Source organism: Euprymna scolopes, chromosome 41, assembly GCF_053919585.1.
Source record: "Euprymna scolopes isolate OS-2025 chromosome 41, ASM5391958v1, whole genome shotgun sequence".
Classification (NCBI taxonomy): Eukaryota; Metazoa; Mollusca; class Cephalopoda; order Sepiida; family Sepiolidae; genus Euprymna; species Euprymna scolopes.
The window spans coordinates 21,641,772-21,661,954 of NC_136522.1; the positions used below are offsets into that span (position 1 = coordinate 21,641,772).

The 20,183-nt window shown below is 41.2% G+C and overlaps 1 protein-coding gene across 10 annotated transcripts in view; it reads left to right on the top strand.

Annotated features, from left to right (window-relative positions):
• Nucleotides 1–1,145: 1,145 nt before the first annotated feature.
• Nucleotides 1,146–20,183, top strand: part of LOC145266406 (ETS-related transcription factor Elf-5-like) — a 128,500-nt gene continuing 109,462 nt past the window's right edge. For 6 of the 10 annotated variants that reach the window (XM_080122060.1, XM_080122062.1, XM_080122063.1 and 3 more), the window contains exon 1: nt 1,410–1,618. In XM_080122060.1, coding sequence (XP_079978186.1) covers nt 1,558–1,618 — 61 coding nt within the window. In that variant the 5' untranslated portion in view covers nt 1,410–1,557. Of the gene's footprint in view, nt 1,619–20,183 lie in introns of all 10 variants that reach the window. The other 4 variants (XM_080122064.1, XM_080122067.1, XM_080122065.1 and 1 more) reach the window with 3 other exon arrangements.

Here is a 20,183-nt window from a genome sequence, read left to right on the forward strand (position 1 = left end):
TAGTAAAAAAAAAATTAATGACTTGGATTTTTTAAAAACTTTTTGAAAAGTTATAACTAACTGATTTCTATATAATTTTGTTTGTCTATACTTCGCGATAACTCTTGGGTGTGCCCCAGGGGCCTGTTAGGGCTAATAAGAACACTCCATTTTTGAGACTATTTTACCATATTTGTCCAAAATTTTGTGTGTATGTCTATTTAGCCGTTTTGCATGGTGCTGAACTCAAATTTAAATATGTTAAGGCATGAGGACTTTGGGGGCTAAATGGAGCGGGGGGGGGAATGATGGACGTAGTCATTTCTTTTTTTCTTTCTTTTTTTTTTTTTTTTTTTTTTTTTTGCATCGTGTAGAACCCAAATTTACATATGTTAAGGCCTAAAACTAAAAATGCTCAACTTAGTTATTTTTATGCTTCGTTAACTGCGCACTCACGGGGGATCATGCATGCTTCTGCTTCACTTGTTTGTTTGTTTGTTTGTTTGTTTGTTTGTTTGTTTTTTGTTCTGTGGTCATTTTTCTCTTTCTATCTTTTCTTTCTTTTTATTCAAATCTTTCTTTGTTACATTTTTTTTTTCAGTCTGTATTACTTTTTTCCCCCCACCATACTTTCTTTTTACATTTCTTTTCTTTTCTTTTTTTTTTCTTTCTTTTTTTCTTTTTGTACTTTATCGTCCATTGTTTACTCCCTTCGTGCTGGATTTTCATTTACTTTTTTATTTCCTTTTTTTTTTTTCTTCTATCTTTCGTTGTTACTTTCATTTCTATTTTGTTTCTTTTTTTTTTTCGTTCCTGTCTCTCTTTTCATTCATTTCTTTCTATTATTTATTACTTTCTTTCTCTTTTTTTTTTTCTAGCAACTCTCATTCACTTGCTTATTTACTTTCCCCATCCTCCTCCGTTTTTTTTTGTTTTTTTTTTTTTTTTCCTTTCATCCCGCTTTCTTTGGTTCTCTGTAACAATTCGTGTTTTATTTTCACTTTTGGTATTTATTATTTCATCTCCTTTTCTCCGCTACCGTCTCCCTCCCTCTTTCTTTCTCTCTCCCTCCTCCCCTCCTCTCTCTCACTCTCTCTCTCTCTCTCTCTCTCTCTCTCTCTCTCTCTCTCTCTCTCTCTCTCTCTCTCTCTCTCTCTCTCTCACACACACACACACATACACACTGCACATTGCACATCTGTGTGGATGTAGCTCTCTATCTCTAAAAAGTTGATATCTATTATAATATAACCCTCCTTCTCCTACCTCACCTCTGTGTGCGCGCGCGTGCGTGTGCGTGTGTGTGTGTGTGTGTGTGTGTGTGTGTGTGTGTGTGTGTGTGTGTGTGTGTGTGTGTGTGTGTGCGTGCGTGTGTGTGTGTGTGTGTGGGTGTGTGTAACTGGATCCTCGACAACGGATGATCATCTTACTCGAATTCTTGGAAAAATTTAAATGGAGGAAGTCTAGTTTATATAAAAACCACAAAAACACATTAATGTGAATAAACGTTGAAAAGTCAGTTTTACGGTTTGCAACGCTGCATTCTGCAATACATAAGTTTTTGGGAAACTCGAAGTGATGGCGACCGACATCCAGACTTTGGACGATTTTGATAACAAGTTCTTTTGTGAAGATATCGGTAAGTATGCTTTGATCATGTATTTGTACCTTGATTCAAGTATCCAACAATACCATTTATATCGATATGTACTATATCAGTCACTATGTGCCTTGTCAATTTGGAGGGTAGAAAGTAGATATCTCAGCCTCGTAAATCTTACTTTCCTTATTGTGTCCTTTAATCGTCACATTCCATTAGCGATGTTTCTGACAAAGTGGGAAAATTGCCGTTTTCTGGGTTGGAATCTGCGCGAGCCTTTTCTAGTCTCACACAAAAACATGCGTTTACATTTCAAGCCATATTACTTGTCATATACATACGCGCACACAAACATACGCCCGCACGTCCACACACGTACATATAATCACGTTCGCGTACATACACTCACATTCACGTGTATACACACACACGCTAACGTACACACATGTACTCACACACGCGCACACATGGACAACGTCACTTCCCCTTTCAAAGGAAATCCACACATGCGCAAAAGACCAGCGGAAACACCTATAAAAGCAAGAGACAAGCTGTTTGCAGCCTTTTCAGACCAGCTTCCTAGCTGGGCGGTCTACAGACCGACAGCGTGCCTTTTCGGCATGCGCGCACGCGCGTGCCTCACACCATTTGCTACTATGTGGGACAACAAGCTAACAGACTGTATGTACACTTTATACGCTTTCTCTCTCCATGAACTGGATTGACATTCTCACTTTTTCTCTCTATATATATACAACTTGTGCCAGAGAGCACTACCGCGTAGCTGACGGCTAACATGGCGTACAGTTTAACTGATGTCAACCCTCTATCTTTTTCTTTGTCTACACGCTGGACTATCATTCCCATTTTCCACTACATCACTCACTTCTTTTCCCACGCGCGAACAAACGATAGTGACCCGAACGTGAGATGAACACACATTTCCCTTTCTTTCTATACCACCAGTCCTGCAACAAACGATGATTACACCCGTGCGGACATGAACACGTGTTATATCTAAAACACTCATTCTTTCAACAGTAAATAAACGACACGTTTATCTTATCCAGCAATTGAGTTTTTGTTTCCTTCATACCATTCGTTTCATTATTTTCTTTTGTAACAGGATTAGGATTTATATATCGTAGTCCTCTACAAATCTATTCATCTAAGACGTATTGTTGGCTGGTCTTTTTTTTCTTCTTTTTTTTACATTGAAGTCATGTTTTTTTTTAAGTTCCTAACATCAAGTGGCTTCATGTCTTGTCTGAAGCGATTTCCATCAAAATAAATAAATAAACTTGAAAAATAATTATGAGTATTTACATATATAACTGCCCTCCCCTCTGATTTAAGACAAAGGTTAGTTAATAAGATGACAATAATACTTTCTGCGTCACATCACGTGACCTCATTGTTTACCTTAAATACCCTCTTCATATGAAGAGTTTAGTTCGTCTAACAACTCGCTACACTTCGACGTCTCGTCTCTGACATAAACTGTTCTCCTGTGAATTATTGTTGAAACCTGCCTTATCCCCGGAAAGGCATCTGACCACATACATACGTGGTGGCAGCGGCCAAAAATTCAAAAGAATTCAGCCTCCCTCAATAATACGTTTTACAAACGGAAGCAAATAAGTGCCCATTGACTAGGGGTCGGTGTACGGTAAGACTTTCTACAAAAAAAAAAAAAAAAAAAAAACCACCACATTTCTATTAGTAACATAACATACATACGTATGTTCTTGTCGCACGAATCTTACCTTAAAGCTTAAAGAATTAATTTAATCAGACTGTTTCTTCACTTTTATTTTCTTTCAGATATTGATAGAAAATAACGGATGCCATTTGTTAATTCAAAAGTTTCTTTGCTAAACTTTTAAACTATTGAAAGGACGAAAGTAACAACAACAAAAAAAAACAAAAAAAAAACAATTTTTACTCTCACTCATATTACAGGAAAGATTATTAGAAATCTGAACTTTTATTTTCGTTTATTTTTTCTAAAAGAAATTGAATTTTTACACTTTTCCCCCCTTGACATTTCTGTAAAAAAAAAAAAAAAAAAAAAAAAAGTCTCCACCCTGATCTTTGATTAAAGTTTTCTACGGCTATTTTTTCAACTTGTTCAATTTCACGGTGATTAATTTGGAAACTTTTAAATTAAAATTAAAATAAAAGGATGTCTGCCTTCAGCACTAAACAAAGAATCCTCACTGAACACGAATCAAGAGGCTCGCTCGAAGCCTGGTGTGAGCAGTTATTATACCATATCTCAAATGAAGATAAATTCGAACGCTATTTGGAGGACCTTAAAACCTGGTGCAGTGTCGCAAGTGGCATCCCCCACAGAGGCTTCATAACCGATGAACAAGAGGTTAATGGGAAAAGATTCTCGGCGGAAAAAAAAAGCCATTAACCTAAAAGTACTACTCAGCTTTATAAGCATCCATGCCCCTGTTGTTAGTAGTACCTTCGTAAAAGAAGAGGCGCACAGTATTGACGAAATCTTTGATAGACTCCGTCAATACTATGATTGTCGTAAATCCGGTACGACCATAATGAACATGTTTAAATTTAAATGTGGCGCCAATGAAACAAGAGAGGCTCTCTGGGAAAGATGCTACTCATTTATGGAAGACAGCTTGATTACAAAATCTTCAGCCATTAAACATTGCGGATCAAAATTAGAAAACGATGAATGCCTAACCCCTACATTACAGAACATCACGGTGATGATCTGGCTTGATGCAATCCATCGAGAACTACCATCCATTGTTAAACAAAGATTCGCGATCACTCTAAGAGACTCCACTCTATATTCTATTAGGGCGGAGATCAGTGATGCTATACCATCCCTATTACAAGAAATAGGGGACAGAGAAGGGAATATAGCATACTCTTCCATCAACAGAAGTAGAAGATCTGGAAACCAGAGAGGTCGCCTGACAAAAAGACCGAAATGTTGCCTCTGCGATGCAGCAAACAGACCAGGTGCAGAGACTCACTACTTCCAAAACTGCCCTTTTATGCCAACATCAGATAGAAGATTTCTTCGATCTAAAATTACTGATATTGAAATCTTATCGGAATCTGAAGAAGAAGACGAAGACTTCGAGTACCACGAACCCAACAGTAGGATGGTCCGAGTTAAACAACCTCAGAACCCCAAAATCAACAAGGTAGATATTGTATCATCACCGTGTATGGAAGTAGAAACAAACAAAGAAAACTCGATCATTATACTGGACACCGGTGCGGAAACTAATTTAATTAGGAAAAGCGAGGCGAGACGTCTAAAACTAAATATCCTGCCCACGATCCACAAAGCTAACATGGCGGACGGTGTCTCCCCCATGGAAATAGAAGGGGAAGTACACTTCAATGTTTCGAGAAGGTGTCCAATCACAAATCAAGCCCACTGCTTTCGCTTCGACGGACTTGTAGTTAAGGACCTGAACTGTGCCATTCTGGGTGGCATGCCATTTATGGACAGGAATGACGTTTACCTTCGCGCAAACACCAACCACGTTTACCTCGGTGATTGCTGTGATTTCAAATACCTCAATATAAAAAGACACGCTAATGTTAAAGCAGCAACTATATTGCGCGTCCCACGACAGACCTGCCTACTACCTGGTTCCAGCGTTGCCTTATCGATACCACCTGAATACCAGGATAAAATAGTTTCAGTAGAACCTAGATGCAATAACAATCAGGATGAATGGATCCAATGTGAGCTAGTGAAACCGGATCATGATATAATAACGCTCACTAACAAGTCCACCATACCCATACTCATCAAACGCCATGAGCAAGTATGTCAGATACGCCACACGACCCAATTATCACTATCCAGTGATACTTTGAAACCGACTCCAATAATTCTTACCAATGATTCCAAACAAACGGACAGGTCAGCAGAAATTTCTGTGGACCCCTCGAACATCCTTAGCCAGGAAGAAAAGACCATCTTCTTCACGACAAATAAGAAATATAATCAGGTATTTTCACAGGTAATCGGATGCTACAATGGAAGATCAGGAAATTTCCAACACAGGATTAATGTTGCCGTATCTCTACCACCACAAAGAAAGGGACGCATTCCATTATATAACCGGACAAATCTAGAGCGACTCCAAACCAAGATTGATGAACTATACGAACAAGGTGTCTTCGTACGCCCAGAAAACATAAACATCACAGCGGAATATGTAAACCCTTCATTCCTTGTTACCAAACCTTCAGGAGGCTTTCGGTTAGTGACTGCATTCACTGAACTGAGCCAGTACACCAAACCACAACCTGCTCTCATGCCCAAAGTAGATGACATCATAAGACATATTGCTCAGTTTAAATTCTTAATTAAAACTGACTTAAGTCAAGCATACTTTCAAATACCCTTGGCCAAATCATCAATGAAATATGTCAGCATCTGTACACCATTACGTGGTGTATATGTTTATACCAGAGCGGTGATGGGTCTTCCAGGCTCTGAATTAGCTTTAGAACAATTAATGTCCAAAGTCCTAGGCGATCTAATGATAAAAGGATCGGTGGTAAAATTGGCTGATGACCTATATGTCGGGGCCAACACACCCCGGGAACTTAACAACGTATGGGAAGAAGTATTACAAACACTACATAAGAATAACTTGAAGTTATCCCCATCTAAAACGGTTTGCTGTCCAACATCGACAGAAATTCTGGGTTGGCGATGGACCAATGGAGCCCTCAAAGCTACAAGTCATCGTCTAAATACCTTGGCTGCCTGCAATCTCCCTGAAACCATCAAAGAAATGAGATCATTCATAGGATCTTACAAATTCCTAAGTAAAGTTATACCTAAACATTCAGATTTTTTAGCACCTCTAGATAAAGTCTGCGCAATGGGCTCGTCAAACGACAGAATCAAATGGACATCAGATCTGGAAGACACATTCCTCAAAGCCAAAGAACACCTTAAACAAGCCAAAATCCTAACCTTACCTAGAAGAGAGGACCAACTACAGATAATCACGGATGCAGCTACAACCTCTGCCGGCTTAGCGGCATCCCTTTTCGTATTAAGAGGAAACAAACCCCACCTCGCAGGTCTATTCAACGCTCGTAAAACATCCAACCAAGCAGGTTGGCTAGCTTGTGAGTTGGAAGCTCTGGGCATAGCGTCGGCTATCAAACACTTCAGCCCATATATAATTCAATCAGAAAACATCACCGAAGTACTCACGGATAGCCGACCCTGTGTACAAGCATATGAAAAACTCCAACGCGGCGCATTCTCCGCAAGCTCCAGAGTCACGACGTTCCTCAGTGTCATATCTCGATATCCTGTCAAATTATCCCATTTACCAGGTAAAAATAATATATCGGATTACGCCAGCCGAAATCCTATCCATTGCGAAGGAAAATGCCAAATCTGTAAATTCATCAGTGCCCTAGAGGAATCCGTGGTTAGAGAAGTCACCGTAAAAGACATACTAGTTGGTCACTGTCCTATCCCATACATGACTTGCAATACGTGGATTCAAGCTCAACAAGACTGTCCAGACTTACAACAAGTATATCGGCTACTACGCGATGGCAGAACTCCATCTAAAAAGAAGAAAGGGTTAACCACAATTAAAAGGTATTTACAACATTGTAAACTCTCATCAGCCCCTGCAGATGGGTTAATCATAGTTATGCGGGAAGAAGCCTTACGGCCTGCTAGACAAAGAATCGTCATTCCCCAAGGGGTATTAGATGGACTTTTGGTCGCTCTACATTTACAACTCCAACACGCCAGTAAACATCAGTTAAAACAAATCTTTAATATGGGATTCTATGCACTGGATACAGATAAAGCCATCAATCGCACCGTAGATAGTTGCCACACTTGCGTATCACTAAAGCAGGTACCAAGTCAGTTCAAAAATCAATCGTCAACAAAACCACCTGACAAAATTGGGAGCTGGTACGCTAGTGATGTCATCAAACGTGAAGGACAACTGATATTATTAGTTCGAGAAAATGTTTCTTCCTTGACACAGGCAACATTATTACTATCGGAGAGCAGTCAATCTCTTAAGGATGGCCTAATCACCACCATATCAAGATTCCGTCCCCCGTCAGGAGATGAAGTAAAAATCAGGGTCGATGGCGCTTCGGGATTTCAAGCCCTACTCACCGATAGTTCACTGGAATCGTTCCATATCAAAATAGAGGTTGGAGAAATACAGAACATTAACAAAAACCCTATTAGTGAACGTTCAATATCAGAATTCCATACAGAACTATGCAAATTGAAACCAAATGGTGGCAAAATAACAGACACTGAATTGGCCATAATAATTTCCAATATGAACAGCAGATTCAGAGAAAATGGTTACTCTTCACTAGAAATTTGGACAATGAGAGACCAAATCACAGGAGAAAAACTACCAATAGAATACAAAAGCCTGATTGAAGAGAAACACCGAAATAGATTAAAAAGACATGAATCCTCAGCTAAATATAAGGGCCGAGGCAGAACTACCGAAATAAAAACTGATACTAAAGTTGGAGAGATCGTCTATCTATACCAAGATAGAGTTAAAACCAATGCTCGCAACAAATATATGGTGATGGAAGTTGAAGATCAGTATTGTACCGTACAAAAGTTTACAGATAAACAATTTCGGGGAAAAAGATATAAAGTGAAGAAGTCTGACATTATCAAAGTTGAACAACACCCTAACTACCACACCATTGATCAAAACAATACCGAAAGTGAATACGAAATAGATAGTCCCATACATGTCGAATCCGAATCATCAATAGATGAACAATCGGACTCTTCCAAGCACAGTGACACAGAAAACACACAAGATGACAGTATAGACCATAAAGATCCAACCGAAGAAACCCCCCTGGAAGTAACTCCCGAGGAAATTACTTATACGCGTCGTCCGTCACGGATCCGAAGACGTCCGAAGTTCTTGGAAGAAAATTATATATTATAAATTAGCTCAAACAAGTGCGTAAATTCGGATCATACCCGTACAACACGGAGGAAGAGGAAAGAAGGAAATAAAAATCACGTGACCTCATTGTTTACCTTAAATACCCTCTTCATATGAAGAGTTTAGTTCGTCTAACAACTCGCTACACTTCGACGTCTCGTCTCTGACATAAGCTGTTCTCCTGTGAATTATTGTTGAAACCTGCCTTATCCCCAGAAAAGCATCTGACCACATACATACGCTGAAGATAATTTTAAAAATTAAAAATACTCGAAGCTATATTTACAACCTACAACTGTTGCGGGGGCCGGTCGTCTGGAGACAATCGACCCAACAACTAACAAGGTAGATACAGGCAGCAAAACGGTGAATAGGCAAAGAAGAATGACAGACACAGGAATGTTCGTTTAAAGGACGCAAAAATCGCCCTTTTATTTGTAAAAAAACAAAGGATGTGTTCGATCGAGAGTCCTCGTCCTGATCTTGATTGGTCGGCTGGTCGTCAGGAACGAGTGACTTCACCTAGTCTGGATTAGTCAGGAACTGGGGGCCTAGACCCAAGAGCAGTCTAGGAATGGCGTCCGGGACTGGAAAAGGAAGGCAACCGACTGTGAAGCAGGGCCAGGTGTTGCAAGAAGGAGTCTGGGGCTGCAGACAGGAGGTGCAGGAAGCTGAAGGCTGCAGGCTGGAAATGCAGGAAGCTGGAGCTGCAGGCAGGGGATGCAGAAAGCTGAAGCTGCAGGCAGGAGTTGCCGGAAGACTGCAGGTTGGAGATGCAGGAAGCTGGAGCTGCAGCCAGGAGATGCAGAAAGCTGGAGCTGCAGGCAGGAGATGCAGAAAGCTGAAGCTGCAGGCAGGAGATGCAGGAAGCTGGAGCTGCAGCCCGGAGATGCAGGAAGCTGGAGCTGCAGCCAGAAGATGCAGGAAGCTGGAGCTGCAGGCAGGAGATGCAGGAAGCTGGAGCTGCAGCCAGGAGATGCAGGAAGCTGAAGGCAGGAGATGCAGGAAGCTGGAGCTGCAGCCAGGAGATGCAGGAAGCTGGAGCTGCAGGCAGGAGATGCAGGAAGCTTGAGCTGCAGCCAGGAGATGCAGGAAGCTGGAGCTGCAGCCAGGAGATGCAGGAAGCTGGAGCTGCAGCCAGGAGATGCAGGAAGCTGGAGCTGCAGCCAGGAGATGCAGGAAGCTGGAGCTGCAGGCAGGAGATGCAGAAAGCTGAAGCTGCAGGCAGGAGATGCAGGAAGCTGGAGCTGCAGCCAGGAGATGCAGGAAGCTGGAGCTGCAGGCAGGAGATGCAGGAAGCTGGAGCTGCAGCCAGGAGATGCAGGAAGCTGGAGCTGCAGGCAGGAGATGCAGAAAGCTGAAGCTGCAGGCAGGAGATGCAGGAAGCTGGAGCTGCAGCCAGGAGATGCAGGAAGCTGGAGCTGCAGGCAGGAGATGCAGAAAGCTGAAGCTGCAGGCAGGAGATGCAGGAAGCTGGAGCTGCAGCCAGGAGATGCAGGAAGCTGGAGCTGCAGCCAGGAGATGCAGGAAGCTGGAGCTGCAGCCAGGAGATGCAGGAAGCTGGAGCTGCAGGCAGGAGATGCAGAAAGCTGAAGCTGCAGGCAGGAGATGCAGGAAGCTGGAGCTGCAGGCAGGAGATGCAGGAAGCTGGAGCTGCAGGCAGGAGATGCAGAAAGCTGAAGCTGCAGGCAGGAGATGCAGGAAGCTGGAGCTGCAGCCAGGAGATGCAGGAAGCTGGAGCTGCAGGCAGGAGATGCAGGAAGCTGGAGCTGCAGCCAGGAGATGCAGGAAGCTGGAGCTGCAGGCAGGAGATGCAGAAAGCTGAAGCTGCAGGCAGGAGATGCAGGAAGCTGGAGCTGCAGCCAGGAGATGCAGGAAGCTGGAGCTGCAGGCAGGAGATGCAGGAAGCTGGAGCTGCAGGCAGGAGATGCTGGAAGCTGGAGATGCTGGAGGCTTACAGGTCGTAAAACAAAGGGGAAGGTCTTTCGTAGGAACCTAGCCCTGAAAAGGGCTCTTCGGATTACTGCTGCAGCTGCACTGCACTGCGCTGTGGTCAGGAAAGGCTAAACAGAGAAAAACAAAGAAAATGAAGCGGTGATTTTCACCGCGACACAACAATAAATAACATTGTGTATGAAACGAGTGACATTTTAAAATGTATAATGCGATGGAATTAGTCCCGTGACGCTATTTTTAGCATCATGGAATTCAAATGTTTAACGTTTCTTCTAGAACTGCACCGGTTCGTTCATTTCGACGTTTAACTGACTCCACGTGTTTTCTGGCTGCTTTTTGGAATTAACTTCTTTTCTCCATCTTTTTGTTCATTTGTTTTCGTCACCTAAAGATCATTCGATGAAGAATCGGAAGTGATGCGATGGAACATTCAATATATTTTTTTATTTTATACTATTTTTTTTATTCTTTTTAGATATATATTATATTTTACACGGAAAATGTTTATAAGAAAAATGGAAAACATAATTTAAAAAAAAAAGAACGGACATAATCAAGAATTTTTTTATAATTAACAATGCTTACTTATTATATATTTGAAACCATGATGCCCAAATGCCTCGCTGTTTTGTAGATATCATATATTTGTTTATTTTGTTTGCGATAATTTTGAACGGAAAGCCCTCTACCGAAATTCGCAATGTCTGTGAATAATTAGAGAATTAGAGAATTAGAGAGAGACAGAGAGACAGAGAGAGATCCCCACCACATTGATGGGGAAGGGGAAGAGAAATTATTCCCAATTTCTGTTCAAAAGTACCGCAGACAAAATAAACAAATACATTATATCTATATCTATACAATCAAGTTCAAGTCTCTGTGCGCGTCTGTCGCTTTTTTTTTTTCTTTTTTTTTTACATGGAGGTCACCACTTATCAAGGCCCAAGGGCACTCGGGGATAAGGGTTATTGTATGTACAGTAATCAATGGGATAGTGTAGTAATAGTATTGGAGAATTGATAAAGTGTCATTACTTAAGAGGGTGGTTCATTAGGAATTTTTTTGTGTTGGACTTGAAGACATCCAGGTTGAAGTCGGGAGGGAAACAGGCAAACGGAACAGAGTTCCATAGGCGTGCAGTTCTAAGAAAGAAGCTTTGTTCATGGAATCTACGTTTTGATTTAGGCACAGATAAAGAGTGGGGAAAATTATTGACAGTGGTTTCAGCTAGTCGGGTGTTTTTTGAAAAAGATTGGCGAGGGGGGACCAGAGAATGGAGCTCAGATGAGCACTTGTCATGGAAATAACGACAGAACAAAAATAAGCTCGTGACGCCTCTTTTGTGAGAAAGCGGTTGCAGGGAAGGGAAAAGGCCATCCTCCACCAAGCCACGAAGTCTATTTTGTACTCTGTCAAGGCAGGATAGGCTTTTTTTAGCAGCTCCTGCCCAGATGTGGCAGCAGTACTCCATCCTTGGACGTACTTGGCTTTTATATAGATAGAGAATTGCATCATTAGTGAGATATCTTCTGGAGCGGTAGAAGGATCCCAACATTTTCCCAGCGACCTTGGCCACAGACTTGATGTATGTGTTCCATTTAAGATCAGGAGTAAAGGTCAAACCCAGAAGCTTATCAAAACATGGGGCCTCCCCTAGACGAGAGCTATCCATTTCAATTGATGCCAGATGGGAATCAGAGCGTTTATGATGTAGAGATAGGAGCTTGGTCTTAGATGCATTAAAGGTAACCAGCCACCTCTTCCCCCACTGTACCATGCGCTCAAGATCAGAGGAGAGAGAATCGGAGAGAACATCATCATTTATGGCCTTTGATGTGTTGCCATAGATAGTCGTGTCATCAGCATAGATGTCAAGGAAAGATTTTAGTTTCGGGAGATCATTGATGTAGATCAGGAAGAGAGTTGGGCCCAGTATGGACGCCTGAGGGACTCCAGCATTAATACTGTGGGCCTCTGATTTCTGCTCCTCAACCACTACTCTTATGAGCCTATCAAAGAGAAATGATCTAATGATCGAGAAAACATTTCCAGTTATACCGTAGCTGGAAATCTTGTGAAGTAGGCCTTTATGCCAAACCTTATTGAAGGCCTTTGATATGTCAAGAGCAATTTCCCTAGAAATGAAGCCTTTGTCGAGAGATTCGCTAATCCTATGAGATATAACCGTTAGCACATCTGCTGTAGATCTAGCAAAATGGAAACCATATTGTGTGTCGCTAAGAAAGTTATTTCTGCTGAGATGGTTGACTACTTCTCTATTTATTGTGGATTCCAGCAACTTACTCATAACACACAGGAGACTTATTGGTCTGTACTGAGAGGGAGATGACTTATCATCTGAATTCTTAAATAAAGGGCATACTGATGAGGTTTTCCAGGGTGTTGGGAAGCACTTCTCCTTAAGGCAACGCTTAAACAGTTTGGTAAGTATGGGGGCAAGTTCTGGTTGTAATTTTTTTAACACTATAATTGGAATACGGTCAGGACCAGTTGCTTTACTGGAGTCAAGGTTCTTGATTAGCTTGGCGACCTGATGCACAGATATTTGTATGTTGCATAGCGTGTTGTCTGTTATAGGAGGGAATATGGGGAGTTGATGGCCTTCGTCACACAGGGTAGAATTTGCCGCAAAGTTCTTGGCAAATAGTTTGGCCTTGTCGGATGCTGTCGAGATGACCTCTGGTCTATTGATAATGTTTGGGATAGAACATTTCTGTTCAGGATCTTATTTTCTATTTGCCAGAACTGGTGGGAACCAAGCCGCTGCTCAGCTACTTTGGATTTAACGGATTGAGCATATAGCTCTCTTGCATTTTTTATTACTCTTTTAGTGGTTGCTGGCAGTCCTGAAAGCAGATTTAGTTTCAGTGCATCTATTACGTTGGTAGCTATGGAAAAAGTGATTTCTGTGTGCGATGGCAGCAGCACATTCAGGGGAGAACCATAGCTGGCTGTTAGGTTTTTGTTGGAATTTTTGGATGGTATGAATTGGTCTATGCCTACAATTAACCATTCGGTCAGGTCTGATACTATAGAGGACACATCCTTTTTAAACATGGAATGGAGAGGTAGATTAGATATGAACGTACAGAAGCTATCCCAGTCCGCCATAGAGTATTGATATACAGTACAGTGGAGAGGTACGTCTGTAGATTTATTATATTTCATTTTTATCTTAACTGATACAACGCAGTGGTCGGAGGATCCCAGGGGAGATAGAATGGAACATGAGCATAGCTCAGGGGAAGTGGATAGAAAAAGGTCTAGAAGGCTTGCGTACTGACCGGTAGTATCGGGCACACGAGTGGGTTTGCGAACAATCTGAGTGAGGTCATAGGCAATGGCAAAATCATGATAGAACCTCCCCTCATCATCAGTTTTATTTGAGTGGGTCAGCCATTCCACATTATGGACATTGAAGTCACCGCAAATGTGAATGTTAGTCGAAGGATGTTGTAAATTTTCTCTGATATACTCTTAAAGACAGTAACTCCGCTGTTGTGGGGATGATAGAGGGCAAATATAAATGCAGTGGTGTAAGTAAGTGCAACCCGGAAGCACATATAAGGTAAATTAGGGTCTTCTCTGGAGATATCCCTGCCACACGGAAAGCCATCTTTAATGTAGGCACATATTCCATGCCCGTGGCGATCTTGGGGGTCAGATTTAGATGTTAAGTTAGAGTATCCTTTAATTATGAACTCATCTAGGGAGGTGGTCGGCCCTATTCCAGTTTCGCTTAGAAAGAATATGTCAGGTTTCGTCTCCTGTAATTGGGTTTCAACCTCTGGAAGGTTAGAACGTAGACCCCTGATGTTGGAGAAGGAAACATGGTAGTAGGGGTCTACGTTGGAGGATGGAGTTCTAGGTTTATTCGTGTTTTCTTTCTTGTTGAGGATTTTGGGATTTGTGGAACTGGTCAGCATACTTAGTTAGAGCAGAACAGAGACGGAAAGTAAGAGAGGAAAGACGGGAAAATTTTTTTTTTTTAGCACATGATAAGGTAAAGCCGTAACAATTACCCACTAGTATGGCATCGAGAGGCCCCACCAGAGACTACTGCATGGTCCAGAATCCATTCACCAAATGGCAATGCAGCAGCCCCAGTATTTTGCACCTGCTGATAGGACAGCCTCCTTAGTGGTTATTCCAAGGTCCGGGTCCCTGACTATCAGGCGGTTAACGTCAGCTCAGATGAAAACGTTTACCTCCAGCACCCTTACTAGTGACATGGCCACAAGGATAGACATAGAGACAGACTACTATTCACGAAGTACTACTGACCTGGGAAGCAGCTTTTTCTTCACCCTTTGTCAGAAACATCACCCATTAGAAATGAGGACTGAGGGACAAAAAAAGGAGAAGCACTGCATTATCTACTCTCCATTAAAAAAATAAGAAATAAAAATAAAAATGGTAAGAGGGACTTGTTTATATCTACTTAGTAGAAGTCCTTTGCCCATTCCCAGTTTAGAATAGAATTTGAAGATAGTCTCCCCTCCCATATTAATCCATGGAGGGTTTTTTTTTTTTGCTTAAGTAATGTTAAGATGGTTCGAGTTTTTAGTAAGACTGCAATAAGAGAACAAAGATAAATAAATAATATATATATATATATATATATATATATATATATATATATATATATATATATATATATATACACACACACACAAATATAGGAAAAATTAAGACAAAATACATTTCAACAGTTATGGATAAAGAGTTTAACTTAGCTCTGAAGGCACCGACCCTTTTTTCCGAGGTCATCTCGAACAGTCTGTCTGTACAGAAATGGGGTCCTATATGGTTTACTATTATACTAAACTGGCACAATGATAGCGGAGGTATCAAGGAGCAAAAATGGATATGATTATTTAACTTCACTACCAATGGGGACGGGTTACCAAGGGAGAAACCCTATGCACGTTCACATTGTTTCAAGTAGAGCTAATAAATTTGGCAGGACAACCCACCATAGGGATAAGAAGGTTTTGACAAGACACACTGTTCACTGACACCAACGGGCGTGGGGCCACAGTGGGGTTACTTATAATTAGAAACCCTGTGCACGCTGAAACCGTTCGATTTACACTCGTAGAATTACCAAATATGGCAAGATAACCTATCATGAGATGGGAGAGGTTTTGACGGGTTACACTGCTCACACCCCCAACAGGGTGATAGCCCAAGGATGTCACTCGTAAATGGGAATCGTATGCATGCTCACATGCTTGATATAAAGCTACTGGACTTGCCATAATAACCCCACATATAAAAGAGGGGAGATTTTTACGGGTTACATCGCTCACTTACGCCAACGGAGGTGAGACCCCATAAGTGTCACTTATAATACGAAACCCATTATAAAAACAAAGCTTCTTTCTTAGAGCTGCACGCCTATGGAACTCACTTCCGTTTGCCTGCTTTCCAACTGACTACAATCTGATTGTCCTCAAGTCCAATGTAAACAAGTTCTTGATGAACCGTCCCCTTAAGTAATCAAAAATTCTCACTACTTAGGTTTACTATGCTATAATCGCATTGACTAATACATAGCCATTAACCCTTATCCTCTAGTGGCCTCCAGGCCTTGATAAGTGGTGATTCCTGTGTAAAAAAAAACCTAATTAGTGATCATACGTTTGTGTCAATTAAACATTCCCACTCCTACCCCCTCATCTTCGTTTGAGGGGGTTGCTGTGGTTTTGATACTCCAAAAGTTTTAAGCTATCTTTTTACACCCACACTCTCTTTTCATAACCTTTCATACTTTCATCAATAACAGTCCATTTTTTAAGATGTTTTCTTTATTCCAGACAACGACGGGTACACTTCTGCTAGTGTGTGTGTGTGTGTGTGTGTGTGTGTGTGTGTGTGTGTGTGTGTGTGTGTGTGTGTGTGTGTGTGTGTGTATTATTTTTTTTTATTTATTCAATTTTCATCCCAAACACGGCACAGTGCCACTTTGAAGTAGGTGGCTACTATCGGGGACATAAGTTGCAGGGATATTATAAAGGGAGATGAGTGGAAAGATGTCTGTTCATATTACACTTGAACTTCTGCGTGTCAGTACAGTTGGGAAAGCACAATCCCAGAAGGGAGTTCCAAAGTCTAACAGTTTTGGGGAAGAAACTATTGGAGTAGAAGACTTTCTTACACCTAGAGATCTCTACTGTGTAGGGATGGGATTTAACTGCTTGCCGGGTTTGTCAGGGGTATTTATGTCAAGAGGGTAAAAGTGCTTGTAGTTCGTCAGAGCATTCACCATTAAAATACTTGAACAGACAGAGAGATGCAATATTTCGTTGATGGGACAGATGCAGAAGCTTAGATGATAGTTCAGGACTTATCAGGTTGGTGATTCTCTTTTGAACCTTGTCCAGGAGAGAGAGACTAGTAGCAGATGCACCAGCCCAAATGTGGCAACAGTACTTCATACATGGCCGAACGGTGGCCTTATAGAGGTACGGGATACTTTCACGCATAAGTAGCTTTCTAGCATGGTAGAGAGAGCCCATCTTCTTCGTAGCAGCCTTGACAATGCTTTCAAAGTATCTGCTCCAACTCATACTCCCTGTGAACGTTAGGCTGAGGAGTTTAAAGGAAGTACTTTCAGGTAATGTGTTTTGGGCCATTGCTATTGGTGGTAGAGAAGGTTTCTTGTAATTATTGAAGGAAACCAGCTTAGTCTTGACAGCATTGAATGTGACCATCCATTTTTGTCCCCATTTCACTACAGATTGGAGGTCTTCCTCTAGTGTTTCTGCCACTTCCTTAGATATGTGTTCATTTGTTTTCCCTTTGTGCCTGTTATAGAGCGTGGTGTCATCAGCAAATATACCCATCTCAGAGACAATTTTACAGGGAGATCATTTATGAATATTGGGAATAATCACGATCCAAGGGTAGACCTCTGAGGTATTCCCACATTTTTATCATATTGGTTATATGTACGACCATTGAGGACAACCTGGATTCTTCTCTTACTTAAGAAGGATTTAATTACATTATGTATTCTTCTAGTGATAGCATATGATCTAATTTTCCTGAAAAGATCTTCGTGCCATACCCTGTCAAAAGCCTTAGATATGTCTAGGGCTACTGCACTACTCTCCCTTGCTTTGTCAAGTGAATGGTATATATGTTCAAAGACTACAGTTGGGATATCTGCTGTGGAAAGGGGTTTGCCTAAATCCATATTGATAGTCGGTCAGAAGTTTAGCAGCTGTAAGGTGATGGATTAGAGCTCGATTAATTGTGGACTCAAATATTTTGACGAAAAGCAGGAGGCTAATGGGGAAATAATTTAATTGGTCAGTTCTTTCACCAGAATTCTTGAGAACTGGTACCATAGAAGCAGTTTTCCAGCTGTCAGGAAAGCAAGATTCATTAAGTAATATAATAAGTAGTATGTAAAGTTTGGAGAGAACTGGAGCAACCTCAACGGAGCATTTTTTTAATAGCACAGTCGAGGTGTCTAGGTTATTTATGATACCATGCACCTGAGAGGGGGTAGTTTTCAGATCATCTAGTGTAGCGTCTGTCTGCAAAGGAAAGTCAGGGAGGAAGTGGTTTGCTGGGTCCAATGTGGAGTTCAAGGCAAACCAACTGACAAGCATGTTAGCCTTCTTGGTTGCTGTGCAAACAACCTCATGATTGTTTGATAGTGGGGGAATTGTTAACTGCCCATTATTTACTACACTGTTGTAAATTTTCCAAAAATTGCGGGATCCTAATTTCTGTGCTTCAATACGTTTTATTCTCTCTTAACTGTCGCTGTTTCTCTCTTACAATTACTTCTAGCTTCTATAAACTTCTGTCTGTTTGAACTGGACTTATGTCTGTTAAATCTGCGGTATGCATGCTGCCTTTGAGCAATGGCAGTTGCACAAGTAGAAGTAAACCATTGGGGAGAGTGGGGCTTGATATCGAATTTCCGCATGGGAACATGTACTTCAATTGCAGTTTTGTACCACTCATTGTTTTGAGCAGTGGGTTTTCAGTTTTGGGTCGATAATTTAGAGCAGTTTCTACCATTATCACAGCATGATCAGCATTCTCAAGTGGGCTGTAACATTCGTTAGGCAATCATGGTCAGAAATCGATCTAGAAATGAAGCATGTTGATCTTGCTGGTCTGGGAAACATGTCAGAAATGTAACCGTCTGAGATAGGGAATGAGATATAGAGGAGCAACTGCGTCTCTGTAAGTAGAGAATCCAAACTTTTGTCGACATTGAAGTCACCAAATACATGTACTTGTACACTAGTATCGAGGGAGAGTGCTGTATCTATGCTGTCAGCGTGTTTGTTTATTAGGGTACAGTTCTGGGTCGAGGGAGAGCAGTAGAGAAACTACAAGTAGCTAATGTTATGCTGCATGTTAAATCTGAAGCACATAAAGACCTGGTCGTCTGATTCTAGTTTTGTTTCTCTTGTCAAGGGGAAGGTGTTTCAAATATAGACTCCAAGTCCGTGCATACGTCTGTCTTAGTCCTTAAGGCAGAGTGGGGGATAACCAGGCATGTTAAAGTGGTTAGAAGGAATGGAGGAGTGTAGGTTAGTTTCACTAAGAGCTAAGATATCCAGAAGAAATAATTCAACATCATCTAAATTAGTTCTAAGCCTGCGGATATGTGTAAATGCAAGCCTCAAGGAAGGAGACAAGTTGGTTTTTGTTTGAGTTTGTGCCTGGTTTAATCGAAATTTTTGCTTGAACTGTCATTTTAAAAGTTTCAGTTAGGGTGTACTGGACAAGTGGTTGTGCAGAATACCAGACATGCAACACAAGTAGACCATCAGCTGACTCTTCATCTACAGGATTTTAGGCTCAGGAAAGCCCACTGGAAATGAGTGCAAGGTTCCTTTCCATGCACGACATGGCACTACAACGTCCCAATATTATACAACTGTATATAGAAAGTGCTACTAAAGAGTTAGGCCCCCTGTACTATCAGTCAGAAACAGCAGCCAGGAACTGTCAATCGATACCCTCAACCTATCAAACAAAAGTCAACCCAACCCAATAGCACTGGCATATATGGCACTCAAGCACCCCTACAGTGCCCCTCGACCAGCAGATTTAAAGATATCAAATCTAACCTGTTCATCAGTTTGTTAAGTATACTATAAAAACATTGCCAGTAGATTCAGTTCTCAGTGTTTCCGTGAAAACGAAAGTATCGATGTAAGATCAAACTATGAACTTGAATGAATGTAAATTATAGTTCTTATTTCTCCTATAACACTGAATTAAGAGCATAGGCACACACACATACACATAAATACATACACACATGCATACATACACATATGTGTGTATGTATGCATGTGTGTGTCTATACAGTAAGCATTTCATCATGTATTTCATCCTCAGAAGCAGAGAGACATGTTTCATTTCTGCAGAAAATCTTCAGTCTGATGTACACTCATGAGCAAAAAAAATGGACCAAGAGTGACAGAGGAAAGAAACTGATTTTTCAATATTTTTCCATGAATTTTTATTAATTTTAACTGAAAATTTCTATTTTGCAGATTATTATTATTATAGCATACAATAATATGTGAAAAAATTAATCCTAAAAATGGTAAGAGGATATAAAAAACCGAATTGCAGGATTAAGGCAGTCCAAAATGACT